General features: G+C 46.3%; 1 protein-coding gene across 2 annotated transcripts in view; it reads right to left on the bottom strand.

Annotated features, from left to right (window-relative positions):
- TRPM7 (transient receptor potential cation channel subfamily M member 7) overlaps positions 1-18,759 on the bottom strand; it is a 2,096,104-nt gene that overhangs the window by 1,307,943 nt on the left and 769,402 nt on the right. For both annotated transcript variants that reach the window (XM_085644243.1, XM_085644244.1), the window contains exon 13: positions 4,120-4,173. In XM_085644243.1, the coding sequence (XP_085500369.1) occupies positions 4,120-4,173 (54 nt within the window). The remainder of the gene's footprint in view (positions 1-4,119; positions 4,174-18,759) is intronic.

Below are 18,759 nucleotides of genomic sequence, written 5' to 3'. Positions count from 1 at the left end.
AGTGTTGCCCAAATTGAGTCGGTGCGTCGCACAAAGGTAATGTATTTCGATACGCCCCTACAGTGTGCTACCCACAACATGCAAGGTTAAATGTTCATTTGAGTCAGTTTTGTCACAATAAGTCCTGGGCACCTATACAAACACAACAGGGAAATAAGAAAATAAACCCGGAAGGGAGCAGAGACATATGACACAGTACTTTTGGTTTGTGAGGGGTATGCAGCCCGGTCCGACAGGTAGATGAGGGGGGGCTCGGCCCACGCGCTTCACGTGCTGCGGGAGGCTGGCGGCGAAGATATCGCGCCTCCAGGCGCACCTCACGGCGTCAAAGCGAGGCAGCGAAGCAAGGGATACTGGGAGGTGTAGTTTCGGTGCGCCGTTCCCCTCACGGCTGGTAGCGGTGAATTCCTGCAGCGCCCGCTGTTGCCCTCCCGGCAGTGGTGCAGTGGTGAATGAGGAAATGGCCCCTTCACTGCAGCCCAGAGACAGTCAGCCACTTTGCGCGTCCCGCGCTGCGGGAGGCTGGCGGCGAAGATATCGTGCCTCCAGGCGAGCTGCACAGCATCAAAGCGAAGCAAGGGATACTAGGAGGTGTAGTTTCAGTGGGCTGTTCCCCTCACGGCCGGTAGCGGTGAATTCCTGCAGCGCCCGCAGTGGCCGTTGCCCTCACAGCAGTGGTGCGGTGATGGAGGAAATGGCCCCTTGACTGCAGCCCAGAGACAGTCTGCCGCTTTGCGCGTCTGGTGAAGTTGATAAGTGGCTTGAAGCGAGGTGAACAGGGCCAATGTGCCTTTCTCAATAAAATCACCTAACTTGGAGATTCCTATTAAATCCCATTGTTTAAACCCTCTCAATTTTCCAATTTCATTCAATCTAGTTCCCTCCCATAAAGGAGTTTCCCTTGTGGGTTTCTTATCCCATTTCATTTTCTTCTCTGCACTTTTCCAAGCCTCAATTGTTCGTTGGGTAGCTGGGAGGAGTCGGTTACCGCCTTTACCGCCGTAGAGGTAGTGTAATTGTGTGTGGTCTCTGAATTGCAGTCACTCCAACAAATAGGTGGGATGGTCTCTTGGTGCATGATTCCACTCATTAATTATAATGAGATGAACCGCCCTGTAGTAGGCCCGGATATCCGGTAGGGCCAGACCACCGTTGTATAGTTTTCGCTGTAGTGTTTGTAGCGCTATACGTGGTTGGGCCTCGTCCCACAGAAGCAAGCGCAGTTCGCTATTGAGGGTTGTGAACACATTCTCTGGTATTTTGCAGTAAGAGTTTTGAAAAATATACAGCAGCTGTGGGAGTGTGATCATTTTGTACATAGCAGCCTGCCCCATGATCGTTAGAGGGAGTTTCCTCCACCTCTTAACATTAAAATGTAAAAGGATTCGCTTGACATTGTAATCTAAGTTGGTTGCTTTGTTAGTAGTAATATAAAGTCCAAGGTATGCAAACCTTTCCAGGGATAATCTTAGGCAGCTCGGGTAGGCCTAAGGTTATCTTTTAGTAAAGTTGGTTAATAAATAGCATATTTGAAAATGGCTCTTTTTAGAAAGTGAATATTCACCATCACAAGAGCACAACCCAAATGTCTATGTGAACATGGGTATAAAGTTAATAGCTTAAGATAAGTGTTCACAAGGAGCTCATTCTCTAAAAGACAATATGGTAATACAGGAAATCCTAGACTTAATCTCACGATGAACATTAATATTTTCACAGAAAAGAATTTCTGTTCTGATTAAATCCTAAATGTAAAACCGACCAGTGTTTGGAATAAATTCAATTCAGCCAAATCAAAATTTATTTTCTAATCAAAATCATATCTTGAATCACAAACAAATAAATAACAGTCAAGTGAGTAGTTAAGAGATGCTTCACCAAAAACCCCAAGTGACAAGAACCAAAACCGTGAAAGAATAAGTAACAATATAGGTAAGCATAAATGGTATATTGTATATACACATCGCTGCAGCCCGAGTTCTGAGCATCGTATCAACGACAACCGTAGCACCCGCTCCAACTCCGACACTGGTCCTGCTGTGCAGCTGAAAAAATCATCACCACCTGCTTCACAGCTGGAAAATGGACGCAGCGCCTATTCTGCCCCCTGCATCGACCCAGCACATCTGGACTTTCAACACGTCGTCCCTGTGTGCTAAGTTCCTCATCAACGTTTCCCAGCAGTAAGGAACAGAGGCCGTGTGTCCGGAAATCGATGCATCACCTTCCCTCACAGTAAGGAAGAGAGGCGATGGCCCGATTCCTTCGGCTCGGGTCTTTAACGTTGGAGCGGGCCTTTAATGGCTGGAATAGCCTGCTAGGTCGGGCTCTAAGACTATATTATGCTTCTGTTTTTGTACCATACTCGAAATGTTAAATAGATTTTAAAAACCTAATTTAGCAATGTTATGATGGAGGTAACAGACCGTTTTCAGCTTTTTAGTCAAACAAAAATCACTCAATGAAGAATTACAGAGGTTTGAGAAAACGCCATGTCATCCATAAACTCTAAACCGCAGATAAAAGAAGAGTGTGTTCACCATCACTGATGAAGATAATTAGAGGGTGTACATTTCTTTCAAATCCAAATACAGGCTCTTGTTAGCTCATAAAATAATGTTAGGTATCTTCTATTTGATGGTGCTAAAGGATTTCTAATTTGCTTAATTATTTCTAACGTTCAAAATAATTGTCTTGTATCTTCTATGATCTTGGTTAGTATTAAATAATTCTAAAATATAAATATTTGTGCCTATAACATTCCAGAGCAATGAGTCTAAATTTACCTTGCTGAATCTGTGACATCACAGATTGGCTCAAGACCGGTAGATGAGTGAGAACAATGACCACAGGAGGAACAGTTAACACCTAGTGATTTTTCATGCTCTGCAGATTTACAGGCTAAATACAGGGCATGCAAGGTTAGGGGAAATTCAGGCTATGGCCATAAACTCTTTTTGACATGTGTCACTAATGCGGTTTCACCCTTGGTGAGCTCTAGCTCAAGGCAGTGAGAACTATTTTGTGAACAGATGGCACCCAAGGATCTGGGCTTCCAACATCTAAACTGTACATGTGAGTTGGAGTGCTGTGGTTATAGGGATAGATTTAGTGGGCGGGTCTTAACGCAATCCACAGCAGGACCAGCGTTTAAAAATAAGTAGCAAACTGCTGAAGATAATGTTGGTCCTCCACATCAGAACCTTGGAAAGTTGTAGCTCTTTCCACCTCTTCTGCTCTGAGAACTATTTGTCATTCACCCCGTCACCTACATGGCATAGCAAGTCTAGCATATTTGTCTTATAACAATGAAATTCTGAGCATACTGGCAACCAGAGGTTACATACTCCATGCTGACCACCTACAAAGTGCTTATACTTTTAGGGAAAACGTGTGTTACACAGAGAACATGTTTAAAGATGCCATTTCAAAAATTCTGGGTGGGGTTGAATCAAAGTATTATCTCAAGACACCCAGCTGTAACCTGACGCTGAAGTCTGGAAAACATGGTCATGGAAAAAGATCTTTTGTTGGAAAGGACCTTTAAGAAATAAACCTTGAGAAAAACATCTTATAAAGTTCCACTGCCAACTTTAGACATAGGATACTGGACATCGAGTCAATCTTCAACAGACATTTGCATAAAAAAACACCTGCTTTCCAACAATCCCTCCATGTCTCTGGATTGGCATTCATTAATACATTTAAAATGTCCACAAATAATTGAATTAAGGACAAAACTGAAAACGTACCTCCTTGAAATCTGCCCTCCGTACCTAAAGGTCTGAGATTGTGTTAACCATGATAGTAGAGTACCTTTCACAACAAAAGCACTATTGAATAAATGCTTGTCTGATGGCTCTCACATCATTGTAGAAGTTGCAGTGCTGTCTTCAAACAAATATACTGTTGAATATATCTGTGCATTAAGATCACCAGTTTAACCTTAACATAAATTAATGTAACATCAACCTCTCTACCGTGTCCATGGAATAAGACACCATCAATGATGAAGCACTAAGAGGCAACTAAGTTTTGTTGTTTGTGATGTACAAACACACAAGCACGAATAAACACTGAAACAATTGTGCATCAAATTATAAACACATTATTATTTACCTGTTTCACATCCCGAACTAGATGAAAAAGTGTAGGATTGGTTGGGCCTTGCTTCTGTTTAGACGGAAGAAATAAAAAAACAACTGAGATCCTAGTATGTTACCAATTTCATAAACTTCTAGTGATGTAGTATACAAGTAAATTACAAGTCTGAAGTAAAACGTTTCAGGGCACACATTCTACAAGTTAAACACTGATAAGGTCTCAACGCTTGCACAAGATCTTGTAAGAACTCACAATTAATGAAAATTAGGCCTACATACTGGTCCCTCATAAGTTACTTAACTTTGATAATGTTCTTTCTGATGGATACTCCCATTAAACCGCAGATTATTCACCTTGTGAATACCCCCAGATCAGGATATTATTCTCTGCAATTCCCTCACACGCCGATAGGTGGTGGTGTGCGGCTCCACGTCAGGTCTATCCCACACCATAAAATAACCACCATCTCCGCACGTCAACTCATTTCTGTCCGCATCGTCAAATACAGACCCCTCAGGAACCAGGTTGTGTCAGTGTGCAGGTCTTTAACTGGAATCTTTTCATTATGGACTAAAGGAGACTCTTCCACATAAATGGGGAGGAGGGAAGGATGGTGAGGAATCTGTGGTTAGATGAGAGTATCCACCAGAAAGGACAATACCGAAGGCAAGTAACTTGTTCTTGTGATGGATACTTCTAACTGCATATTCCTCACCTTATAAATAGACAACAAAGCATTACCTGGTCTCCCGAAAGTGGATCTGTGTAATGGGTCAGATCAGAAATCCTCCAGGACCAAACAGGCAAAGTGCCTTTGCCACCAGACCTGACTATCCAGCCAGAAGTACTTTGGGAATGTGTGACGTCCACATAGTAGCCTTGCAAATGTTCACAACAGGCACGCGGTGTGCTAGCACAGTGGCAGAATGAGCTTGCAGGGATTCCAGAGGCTGTATCTTGGCTAGCAGATCTGTACACAAAGGAAAATCTATAAGGAGATGTTTTGATTGTGCACTGCTTTTCCCCTACTTGTCCCAGAGAACCGCACTAAGAGCTGATAGTCATTGGTACAATCAATATAAAATCTTGGAGTTCTCTTTAGGTCTAGGCAATGGAGTAACTCTTTCTTCTTGGATGCATGATGTGGGGCGAAAGGTGCCAGCCGAGGGATAGTTTGGCTAGTGAGGAAATGTGCTTGAAGTTTTGGGAAAAATGCTGCCTGAGCCCTCAGAATGAGAATCCCTGTAAAAAAACGTTGTGTACAGCTCCCGGATAGAAAGTCCTTGCAGCATAGTTATCACTATGAGGAACACTCCCTGTGAGCAACAGTGCATTGGCTTGAATGAGATGCACATCACAAATGTATTAACGAGATTAAGGTTTCTTTGATACATCACAGAGAGTTTTCGTGGGAACATGGAGATCAAACCTCTTAGAAAACAAATAGGCGATTTAAACAAAGATGGCTGATTTTGAAATAATAAAAAGGTCGATAAGGCTGACAGATGCCCCTCCTCGACCAAAGACATATAATCGTTTTTGGTCTAAATTAGATTAAAAAACTCTCGAATGACAATCTCATCAACACCAACCTGACCTGGGAGATTCTATCACTGGGGCTAAATCCAGGTTTCCTAATTGGATCAATAATTCGCTAGACACAGTTATTTCTCTTCAGACCCACAAGGGACAACAGAAATCGAAACAGCCACCATGATTTCCCCCAAACTGTTAATACAGGAGAAGCATTGAAAGCAATTAGAAAGGACAATGAGGAAGCGCTATGAGGAAGCAAGTAGGCTAGAATACCGGAAAGCAATCAGGTTTTATCATTCAGAGAATAGAACTGCCCAGGCAACTGACTACTCTACAAGCATTGAGGATGTTTCAAACCCACAAGTTGTTAAATCATTAGTGGAGATGAGATCAGACTCTCAACCCCTAGAACAGTCAATTGCTCGTTGCAATGAGCTAGCCTCGTTTAAAAAAATAAAAATCTTAGACATTTGTCTTTTCCAGGCAACGCAAAATAAGCTATGACCCTTGCATTTTCTTCCTCATTTATCAAAATTGTGCCGCACTGCCTTTCCTCCGATTTTTTACAATAAACTTCTGACATTACTTAGCCAATTGAAGTCAGGATCCCCTCTTGACCCAGCCTCCCTCCGTATCTTAGCACAAGGCCCAGAGATTATTCGCCATGTCCTAATAGATTTACTCAACCGGTCACTCTCCTCTGGCATAGTTCCCAAACAATGGAAACAAGCGGCAGTTAAACCCCAGTTTAGGAATATGCTAATCTTGACCCCTCCTGTCCAGGCAACTACAGGCCCCTCTCTCTCTCGCGCGCGCGCGCGGTTGCCAGGCGCGCACGCGCGCCTTGAATCGAACAATCTTCTTCACTATACCTAAACGGGATTAAGAGCACTACATAGCACCAAGACCGCACTGCTAGCCGTGACCGAAGGCCTCAAACAACTTCTCGATCAGGGTGGCTCATCAACAGTTATTCTGTTGGACCTCAGAGCAGCCTTCAACACAGTGGACCTCACAACACATGTCGAAAGGCTTGCATAGGTTGGGATAGGCGACTGTACACTGAAATGGCTTGATTCCTTCCTCGAAGACATAACCTTCCAAGTATAGGACCATGCATCTTTCTCCGATACTCTGTCCATTAAATGTGGAGTTTCTCAGGGCTTCACATTAAGCTCCACTCTGTTTAATGTTTGTCTGAGTCCTCTGGCAGAGCAAGTTCCGTCTTTTAACCTGCCTATAGTATCATATGCCAATGATATACAATTAATTGGATAGAACACTCCAGAACAAGGGCCTAACTGCAATCAACCCACTGCCTTAAAGAGGTGGCCAACTTGATGGCCAACTGCTCCCTCAAAATGAATTGGGACAAGATGGAGCTTATGCTATTAGGAAACAAAAAAGCCAAGAGAGTCTACCCTGGACAAAAAGCTTAGGAGCTGCACCAACCCTGAAAAACAAAATAAAAGTCTAGGCATTTGGTTAGACGACAGGCTTACAGTTGAGGTACAGGCAAACTAGCTAGCAGCAAATTGCTTCAGTATTCTTAGATGTTTAAAGAAAGTTTTAGATCTTCTGTACCCCCCCCACCCCTGCTGCTCATCTTCTTTTCAAAATCCCAAGTCACCTGTCCACAAGGAGGGCCTTGGCCGTCCTTCTTCAGTTTCCTATCGAGCAACGTGTCCAATTTAATCTATGTGCATCTCTTACAGCGCTATTACCAGGAAGAGGCCTCAAATCCCTCATGCCCTTATTGAATCGTACAAAGCTGGCAGATCTTTACGGTTCGTAACTTCTTCTTTGTAAGAACACCCAGAATACGTAGATCTAGGTTGGGTGGCCGTTCCTTTACATTTTTGGCACCCAGACACTGGAACTCCCTGCCACTCCTACTGCACCAGCCAGATTCAGAACTTGCTTTCAAGAAAGCTCTTAAGACATGGCTTTTCTCTAACCTTCCCCCACTCAACTCCTAGCTGGGCTGACTGTTGACCTGCTGGTTTGAATCAGAACTGGTAAGCCTCTGGGTAGCCATGGGCTATACCAACTAACTAGATTGGATTAGATAACCTTTAAATATTGCCAGAAGAAGGCCTTGCTGAATTAGAGGTAGCGAGAAAAATAGAACATCAGGCAACTGGGGTTGTTAGACCAACAAACAAACTTCTCCCAGTGTCCTGCATAGATGGTTTTAGTGGAGGGATGGCTGGCAGTCAAAATTACATTCACTACTTAAGGAGAAAAGCCATCAACTGTTGCCATTCAATCTCCAAGCATAAGCGTGCATGTTGTGTTGGCTTGAGTGTAGGACCCTGCCCTGCTGCAGACAGAAGAGGTTCTCCTAAGAAGGCATCTAGTTCAGTGGACAGATGCTCATACCCAGATGTTCCAGGTATTACACTCTCCTTGCGCCACTAGGATAACATATGCCTGGTTGTTCTCGATCTTTTCCACAACTCTGGCCAGGAGAGGTAGAAGAGAGAAGGCGTACAGGAGCCCCAAGCTCCAATCAACACCTGCACAAAATCTGAGAGATTTCCTTGGTATAGAGCCTACTGTGACTTCAGATCCCTATCAATCGATCGGCTATTTGTATAGTGCAGCACTGTCACCCTTAGGGGTTTCTGAGTGCTGAGGGTGCCATATCTCCGTCGAAAAGCCAGGTCATGAGTTTCCTTCTGAAACACGCCCGGGAGAGTACTGTTCAGAGATGGAGAAACAGGTCGTTCCAGGTCTTGGCGGCGACATAGGAGAAGGAGAAGCTCCCACTGTGGCTACAAAGGATGTGGGGAAGGGGGGAGTGCACAGGCTCGTCGGTTGATGTAGGACAGTCCTTGATCATGTAGAGCTTTGTAGGCAGGCTTGACGATCTAGAACTGGCATCTCTTCTGGATGGGGGCCAGTGAACATTTCTGATGTGGGGGTTATGTGGGTCCATTTCGGGAGGTCTAGGATGAGTATGGCTGCAGCGTTCTGTATAGCCTGGAGTCTTCTGAGGAGCTGGGTGGAGATGCTGGCATATAGAGCATTGCTGTAGTCGAGGCAGCTGCTGACGAGGGCCTGAAGGACTGGGTTCCAACTGAAGATTCAGCAGAGCATGCAAAAGGTGTAGAAGCAGGAGAAGGCGACAGCACTGACTTGTCGTTTCATGGTCAGCTAGCGGTCGAGGATGATGCCATGGTTGTGTACATAGTCTGTTGGTAAGGGTGTTGGTCCGAGTTCTGCTGGCCACCAGCTGTGGTCCCAGACGGAAGTGTTCTTTCCGAAGATCAGTACTTCTGTCTTGTCGGAGTTGAGGTTGAGGCAGTTGTCTTTCATCCAGTTTACTATGTTGGTCATGACATTGCAGAAGTTGGGTTTGGTATCGGAGGGGATCCTTGGTGAGAGAGGATGTAGGAGATTATGTTGAGCCATGGGATCTGATGATATCTGCGAGGAGGGTCATGAAGGTGTTGAAGAGTGGGGCACAGAGATGATCCTTGGGGTACGCCACTTTGGATGTTGAGGTGAAGGGAGGCAACCAGAAGCTTTGTGTGTGTCCTGTAAGGAAAGAGGCGATACATTTTACCATTTGAGGGCGTTTGGATGTATGCCAATGTTGCAGAGTCTGTCGATGAGGGTGTGGTGGGAGATGGAGTCAAACTAATCCGAGAGGTTGAGGGGGTTCAGGGCCACAATTTCTCTGTGGTCGAGGAGAGTTCGGATGTCTGTGGCAGCAATCATTGTGGCCTAATTGTTGGGGTTGGCACAGAATCCTGATTGTGAGGCGTCAAGTAGGTGGTTTTGTTCCAGGCATTCAGTGAGCTATTGGTTGATGGCTTTGAGTACTTTGGTCAAGTAGAGGAGCAGGCAGATCAATCAATTTTTGAGATCGCTGGAGTCAGCAAAGGGTTTTGCTATGAGGGGTCTGACCTCTGCGTGTTTCCATCTGTCCGGAAAGGTTGCTGTGGAGATGGAGGTGTTGAGGATGCTGGTGAGTTCCATGCTGATTGGGTTGGTTCCAAGGTTGAAGAGATGGTGGGGAAGGGGTCAGTGGGCATCCTGGATTGGATGGAAGACATGATGGCTGTGGTGGTCTGAGTGGTGAGCGGCTATTACATGGTGATCATTCGGATGGTGTATGCTGATTGGTTTAGGTTGAGAGTGGTGGGTTGGGGGTTAAAATTGTTGTAGATTGTGGCAATCTTGCTGTGAAAGTAGTCCAAGAGGGTGTTGCAGAGTTCTAGGGAGGGGTGGATGATGTTTTTTGTGGCGGTCGGGTTGGAGAATTCATTGACTATTTTTAAGAGTTACTTTGTGTGCTACGGGCAGAGATGGCTGCTTTTTTAGCTTCCTTGATTCGCAGGTGTTAATTGCTGAGGGCTGGTTTGTGAGCGGCACTGTTGGAGGGGTTCTTAGTGATGCGCCATCACTTCTTGAGTCAATGTGCGTTTAGAGGTTTTGATCACTCTGGTGTACAAGCTAGCCTGTTTTGAGGTTTTGTTGACTCTTGGTAGTTTCAGCACGGCGTCAGTAGACGTTTTTGATGATCCATGGGGAGAAATTTCGGAAGGCATGGTCAAGGTCTGCTGAAGGTTCTGGTTGGGTGGTGCTGAGGGTCTGTGTCCACTGTGTCTCGGTTACCTTTCCCCAGCTGCGGTTGGAGGAACTGTGAAGCTTGGTGTTTCAAGTGTCAGAGATAGTGAAGTGGCTGAATTTGATTCTGTAGCTGGAGTTGAAAATGGAGAGAAGCGTGTGCCCGGCTTTGTGCTGGGTTCAGTGACCAGTTGGGTGAGGCCAATGTTACACAGGTTCACCAGGAGGGTGATTGAGTTGGCGTCATTGGGGTAGTCGATGTGGAAATGGAGATCGCAGAGTGGGACGTAGTGATGGGAGTCGATGACTAGAGGGGGGGATGAGGTTTAAGATGGCGTCGCAGAAGGCTTGTCAGGCCTGGGGGTCTATCTGCAAGGGTGCTTCTTATCGTGGTCTCAGCATCTGTCTGTAGTTTGAAGTTGAGGTGTTCCATGAAAGGCATAGGGTAGTCGTTAGTGACAGGGCATCAGCTGGTTTCCTAACAGATGATGGAAATGCCCTCACTTTTTTGTTGGTGCGGTCATGGTGTATCACCTTTTAGCCTTCGGGAGTGGCGGTGGCGTGTGAGTTTGAGGACGGGTTCAGCCACGTTTTGGTGATGAAGGCAACGTCAGGGGGAGGAGGGTGATGGTGTCCCAGATTTCTGTGGCTTGTGTGCAGAGGGAACAGATGTTGAGCAGGATGCACTGGAGCGGTTTCAAGTTGTTCGTAGTCTTCTGAGTGGAAACCGTGTGCGGTCCAGGGCGGGCTGGTGGTCCTGTTTAGCAGGAGAAGCGGCAGTGGCAGCAGATGAAGAGGACTTTGGCTGATCGCGGAAGGACATGAAGAAGCTGTTCCTGTGTCCAGGGCCAGGAGCCCCTGAGTGGTGTAGCGATGGAAGGACCAGGGGTCCTGGAGCCGGGCGGCCTCCATAAGTAGTCCTGGGAGGTGGGAGGGACTGTCAGGGAGGCTGGAGGGCAGAGAGCTGGAAAGCAACAGGACCTTTTCTGGTATCAAAATGGTGCTCTTTTCCGAGAGTGGACAGCTGAAAAACCTTAATTTATTTATAGGATTACATCAACATTTGTTAGGGTCGAAAACAGTGCAACTACAAGGGCCTTCCTTCAAATCTCCCACCCCAGAGCCATCTTGACAGAAAGCTGCATTCTTTCTTTTAATAATTTTTTTTCATGAAACCGGTTATGTTAAAAAACGTTAAAGGGATTCGCATAGGTATGTGAATTTTTCTCAAGTGGTAAATAAGGTATGCGAATTTTTTTATTTACCACTTGAGAAAGATACTGCATTTCAAAAGAAGCAACATTATCATAATTTCTCTTTTAGTATTAATCAGGTGCAGATTTCTGGAAGCATTATCACTGTAATTACTAAACCAGTACTGCCCATGTTTACAACTGTCCTGGTCATGTTGTTGAGAAAATATTTAAATAAAGTTTATTTAAAAAAAAAAAAAAAATTAGGTGCCAGATTTCTCCCAAGAGAACTAAGATCTTCCTTGAGGAACTCATATTTAATCAATACAGAGAGGCTTCAGCTCGTTTTTTTTCTCTCTCAAATCACACTCCCCTTTCCAACTTGGGGATGTAACATAATCATAGTGTGTTCTCAAATCAGATGATGTGGCATGCCTAAAATGAAATCCAGGAGTTTACATATTGTTCTCATTTAATCCTTGCAAGATCTAAAAGTTTGTGTGTGTGAGAAAATACTATGAGAAATCCTCCTTGATCAATCTTCTGCAATGAGGATAACTTGTTCTCGAACTCTCTTGGTTCTGTGAAGGACCAACAAATTATATGAATGAATGAGAATGCATAATTAAGTTTATAAGTCCATGAAATTTGAATATAATCTTCGAGGAATCCCTGTGAAGAAAATTGCACATTACAAAACAATTCTGTTTTGTGCTGTCTATTTGTGGATGACTCCAAAAACAACAATTGAGGACAATATGTTAGGATACTACCATGCTGGTAAAGCACAATTTTAAACCTATGTTGTTTCACAAATTCTGAGCATCTGCTGGATGCTTCACTGTAAGGGAAACCCAACTGGCCAGCAAAGGTAACTGGACCACACACTACCAGTTTCTTCACATAACACATGGCTGTTGTGCTGCCTGTAAAAATCTGAACACTTCTGTCCCACATCCAAAGCAGGAAAGCCCCTAAGTCTCATCTTATGGATTTCACCTCAATATTGTTGATATTGAGATGGTTCACCGACTGACATGGCAAACCTCAGTCTCTTTTCTTCTAAATGGCCTTCTCAACACAGTAAGTCAACGAGGCACCTGTCACTATCGTATGACGGAGAAAAATCTGTTGCACATTATGGATGACTGTTTAACCACCACTGAAGATGGGTAGATACTAAAAGATGAATTAATATAACATTCAAGAGACTGCCCTAATGCAGACTCCGTTATCGGCAAAGACACTACTAAAACCATGTCATCCTTACACTTGCTTCTGGAACCAAATGGGTGCATAAGATGACAAGTCTAAACAACCTAAGCACTGACAGAAGAACTCTCAGATTAACAATCTAGATCTTACTCTGAATGTCCCGTATTCTACAATCTGAAGGGAAGCCACTTGGCAAAGAGGTTAGCCTAGCAATGCAAACTGAAGGTTCTCCATCTCTACTAAAAAAGAAAATATATAGGTATCGTCTGAACGTTCGATTGACTGGAATCTGAAATAGGCTTCTTTTAAGACCAACACCACCATTCAATCCTACTGATCTGAAAATTGCAGTGCCTAAGCCAATGACAGCATCTTGAAAATGTCATTCTTCAGTAGAGTGTTAAAGTTACTAAAGGTTGGGGGGCGTGGCCGGGCAAGATGGCCGAACAGACGTAGCCCGTTTCGGCTCCCAGTCCAGTCTTGGTGAAGAGAAAAGCGGCTATAGGCACCTGGGAACGTCGCAACAGGAACCTGCCGACGTCCGATGATGAGAAGCACCTGCGGAGGCCAGTTTTGATCGCGGACCACAGCGAGAAGTACCACTTCTGCCCTGGCTGCCTCGGAAGTTGAACACACTGCACATTAAAATGGTGGCGCACGGCCCGCTGTGACGGGTGCCCTGCATGAACTCCCGCTGACACCGGGGACGCCGATCTCCCTAAGTGACACACAGGACCAACTTTGAGGTACCGCTTGGTTCAGGGGTGCTGGCGGCGGCAAGACTGGATTTTTGGCTTGGCTGGACTTTTCCCCCTTCCCCTCTGCCTGACCCTAAAATGGCGGACGCGTTTGCCTAAATGGCGGCGGTCGCCGATACGCCTGTCTTCAGCGCTGGGACTGCTTGCTGTTTCCGGGTGGGGGGGGAGGGGGGGAGCCCATCACACGCAGTAATTGTTCATTCACTTTCTCCAATCTCCTGAAAACTGCCACATACCTGCATATAGCCTGATTACTTGGGACCTCTTTGCTCACCTATGCTTTGATGTGGCCTGCGTGTGCACCGCCCCCCTTCTGGGAGATATAAGGCTGTAATCCATGACGACTGATACGTCCTGCGCGGGCGATTTTGGTCCTCACGATTTGCCGCCTTGCTGCCCCTGCTGAAGTCTCTTTTTAACTGGCTCCTCCTAGACGAAGACACAACATCCCACGGCTTCCGCTATTATCAAGGGCACAGGTGCACACCTACTTGCTATACCTCCACGCAGCGACACTGACCCTTCCTAAGCATTGAATGTCTGCACGGCTGAATTCACGAGGAGCTACCTTCTCTGGCTTCGGGATACCGGTTTTGCGACAAGGGGGTCTCCACTTCCGCCACCACTTCATGCTATTCACCAGCCGGTCCCCTGCAAAATCTATCCTCCCTACGCATGCACGACTTTGAAGGTCTCAGCCATATGCCACCTAAAAAGACGACGAGCAAAACGCCGAAATAAGGTCTCAGACTTCTTTTCTTCCTCAGAAAAGCGGTCCACGCTAATAGGAGACGCAAGCTCTACGACAATGGCACTCACGAAAGCGGACCTTTTAACCATGTTCAAAGACTTCAAATCTGAACTCCGCAATGACATCAGCCAAGACATCAAAGCCTCCATACACCAACTGCGGTCAGACTTGACAGAGCGCCTGACCTCTCTACAACAGGATGTTGACTCGGTGGGCACTAGAGTCCTTGACCTCGAGACACTATACCAGGAACAAGAGCAACTCACTACGGAGTTCCGCGACGATGTCCAAACACTCAAGGCTCAGCTCCATCAAGCACAGCTCAAGACGGAGGACCTCGAGAACATACGGATCCGAGACCTGGAGGAAAACGCGGAAGGGCCAGATTTGGAGGCCTTCATGAGGGTCTGTTCTCAGAGATCCTGCTTCCACGGACTCTTAAAATCAAACTAGACAGAGTTCACCGAGTGGGGATCCTCCAGCACGGAGAGAAGAAGCGACCCCGCGACATCCTGGTGAAATTACACTCCTATAAAGTTAAAGAGGCAGTTCTCCAAGCAGCTAGGACGAAAGACTCGTCTCATTTCAAGGCCATTCTTGTACCATCTATCAGGACGTGGCACCATCTACTTTGGCATGGAGACAGCCTTTCAGACCAGTCACCGCGAAACTACGACATAAGATCCGGTACAGATGGACCTACCCATTTGAACTCAGCTTTGACTTCCAGAACAAACGGCGCCACATCACCTATCTACAGGAGGACTTAGATCTTCTGGGCCTTCCCTCTGAGGAAGATGCCCCCTCCCAAGGTAAAAATGGAGAATCTACCCGAGGCTCTGTGTCGGCGTCTGCTTGGAATGTCGGGACTCGCAGGGGGCGCCGATGATCATCTCCAGCCTGCATCAAGGAGTCTCTTGTATACTCGCCATGGCGACTGACGCCTTGCGGACCATTTGGTGGCATACTACAAGTGCCAACGCTACCTCAGAGCACAAGGCGTGGGTCGTTCTTCAGCTTCACGGCTGCTCTCATCCCTAGGACCTCGGCCACTTGTCCAAGACGAGAAGAGACCATAGGTACTGTGAACTCTACACGTGAGACCAATATGACTTCCCTTGTTTCTTCTGTAGTGAGGTTTGTCTGTAAGTCGGAGATAATCTTGGATGTAGGTACAGGCTGTTACCCTGAATGTTTCCTGATGTTGTACTCATCAATGCTGGTAACCTACTGATGCATTTAGCTAAGCACGACCTTTTTCTAAGACTTGCCTTTACTTGTTGACTCCCTTAGCCGCACAAATAAGCTTTTGACTGAAGATTCCGCCGAGACGGGCGTGGACGGGGTCCTCGGACCTGCTGTCCCCCCTGGTTCCTGGAAGGCCCCTTTCGGCCACACAGAGAGACCTACTGTAATATTTGTATTGTTTATTCGACTATGTTTGTTTCTGTTTCTTTGAGGGTTGTGGGGTGGGTAGGGGAGGGCTGTGGTGGCGGCTTTTTAACAGTTACTTTGGACGAGAACTCTGACTTTTGGAAGGGCATCATTATGAGATCTGGCGTTATGTCTATTCAGGAGGACTGGGATCAGAGGCTATGTGGAATTTTGGAGCTATGGGTTGGCGGTAGTTTTGTGCCTGAGACGTAATGTCGATTACTATAGGAACGTGGAATTTTAAAGGTCTTAACACTCCCCAAAAACGTCACAAAGTATGAAAATACATTATCGACCATCATCTCGACATAGTAGCGTTACAGGAGACGCACTTAGAGCCGAGGACAAGTGCCTTAAACACAAACATTTTCTGCTAATTTATAGGTCCTCAGCCCACATTAAACATAGGGGAGTGGCCATCATGTTTTGCTCCTCCATACAATTCCAGCCGCTGGGAGTTCCGAGTGACAAGGAGGGTCGCTGGGTTATGATAAAAGGACGCTTGAGAGGGAAGCTCAGCACCTTTGCAGTAGTATACGCCCCTAATACTGGGCAGGCAGCCTTTTTACACACCTTTCTGGGGAAACTAACTGATTTTGTAGAGGGCCCACGAATCCTTATGGGCGATTTCAATTTGATATGGCAGAGATTTGGACAGTACGCACACTCAGCGTTCGGACATGGGCTCATTTTCGGGGGCGACGCAACACCGCTTACATGACTTATGACTTCTAGACGCCTGGCGCACTCTTTTCCCATAGACTCAAGATTACACCTTCTATTCACATGTTCACCATACATACTCGCGGCTCGATTATATCTTCATAAGTCAGACCCTACGGGGGCCCTACAGGATGCAAAGAGCTTTCCCCTCGCAGTGTCTGACCCCAGCCTGCTATCCGTTAATCTCACTTGGTATGGAAACGCCTGACTACCCCCCAGGTGGTACTTTCCCCCATCGCTTCTCCGAGATAAAGATTCCTGTACCAAACTGAGAAAAGCGATCACTGACTTCTTCACTACTAATGACCCGGAGGACACTTCGGAATTTACCACCTGGGATACTTTTAAAGCTGTTATTAGGGGGGAATGTATTGCCCTCAATGCGGCTTTGAACAAGCAGCGGGCTAGCGAGAGAGAACGACTGTAAAATTAGTTAACTGATATTGAGCACTTACATAAACTCAACCCCACGAGGCAAACTCTGCGCAACCTCATGGCACTCCGGGGCAAACTTAGGGCTATATATAATAGGGCGGAATTTACACTCCTCAAATTGCGACATCTATCATACACTCAGGGCAATAAAATTGGTAAACACCTTGCCTAACAATTGAAAGATAAACGTGACAGAGAATATATAGGTGGCATTAAGGGACCGACGGGGGACATCACATATAAAGATGAGGACAAAGCTGAGCTCTTTGGCTCCTTCTATACAAACCTTTACACTGGGGACACCCTAAACTCCGATGCCCAAAGGGACTACCTCCAGGCATTGCCCCTACCCCAGGTATCTGATGAATGAAATTATTTACTCACAGCTCCTATAACAGTAGACTGCGGCCATTAAAGCCCTAAAACCCCCCAAAGCTCCCAGGCCGGATGGCTATACCGCCATCTTTTATAAGACATTTGCCCCGGACATTACAGCCCACGTCTTTTTAACACTATGGAGGAGACAGGCGCGACCTCTGGCACAATGTCCGAGGCCGTCATCTCGGTGATACCTAAACCGGGGAAGGACCCCCAACGCTGCGCATCTTATAGGCCGATCGCCCTATTAAATCTAGACGCCAAACTCTATTCCTCGATTATAGCCAAACGCTTGAATGACCTCATGCCTGCCCTTATCCACCCAGATCAGTCGGGTTTCATCAAAGGACGTCAAACACACGATAATACCCGCCGAATTGTGCATATGATAGAAAAGGCCAATAGACTCCAAATTCCTGTGGTCCTAGTAGGGTTAGAGGCTGAAAAAGATTTCGATAGGGTTGACTGGCCATACCTTTTCCAAACACTCACAGCATTCGGATTTTCGCCTAAATTTCTCACCATGATTAGAACTAATTACCTTCACCCCTGCTCCAAAGTGGTAGTCAACGGGGTGCACTCGCCCTTCTTTCGCCACTCCAGAGGCACCCGTCAGGGGTGTCCCCTTTCACCCTTACTTTTTGCCCTCAGCATAGAACCACTAGCATTAGCAACTAGGTTTCATCCCGGAATTAAGGGGTTACCATTCACTGGGGAGTCACACAAAATTTCACTGTTCGCGGACGATGTCCTTTTGTCCTTAGCTGACCCCGCAAACTCCCTCCCCCCACTTACGATCAGAACTTGAGCGTTTTGAAGTGGTGTCAGGATTTAAAATAAATGTAGACAAATCATATATACTCAACCTCGCCCTGCCGCCGGCAGAAGTCCTTAGACTCCGGGCCCTTACTTCCCTTCCCTGGGCTAGCTCTTCCATCCAATACTTGGGTGTCCAACTAACGCCAAGACTTGAGGGACTCTATGCTGCCAATTTTTCTCCCATTCTTGCATGCATTTAAACAGAACTCACGAAATGGAAACCTTTTTTCCTGTCATGGTTAGGGCGAATTCACGCCGTAAAGATGACTCTCCTGCCTAAGCTCCTTTATTTGTTTCAAGCCTTACCTATTGAGCTTGAGGGGGGACTTCTTCCGGATAGTGAAGGCCATGATCCTACACTTTATCTGGCAGGGAGGCCGAGCTCGCTTCTCCTACTCCCTATTGCGCCGCTCTCGCAAAGAAGGGGGTGTTGGACTCCCAGATATTCAATTATATTATAAAGCGGCGCAGCTGAGAGTCTCGGTAGAATGGTCACAACAGAAATCTGAAAAACATTGGTTACATATGGACCGCAGCGTAACGGGAAGGACTATTTGGGACTTGGCTTGGCACCCTAGACAGGACAGACTTAAAAATACCCACATTAGCACCCCGAAGGTGTGGGACTCAGTCTCGGGTGACGATAGGTGGACCTCGTTCCTCTCCCCCTTTACACCGATCCACTTTAACCCAGCATTCCCCCCGGCCCTACATGAGGGACCCTTTGATGCCTGGAGGAAGGGAGGCTGCTTAGCTCTGATGCACCTGTTTCACAACTTTGACCCTCTCACTTTTGATAATTGTAAACGAGATTATGCAATGGGACACACACAGC

This window comes from Triturus cristatus, chromosome 3_1 (genome assembly GCF_964204655.1).
Source record: "Triturus cristatus chromosome 3_1, aTriCri1.1, whole genome shotgun sequence".
In the NCBI taxonomy this organism is placed as follows: Eukaryota; Metazoa; Chordata; class Amphibia; order Caudata; family Salamandridae; genus Triturus; species Triturus cristatus.
Note: the sequence above shows the minus strand (reverse complement) of the source record. Positions and strands in the feature narration are given on the sequence as shown.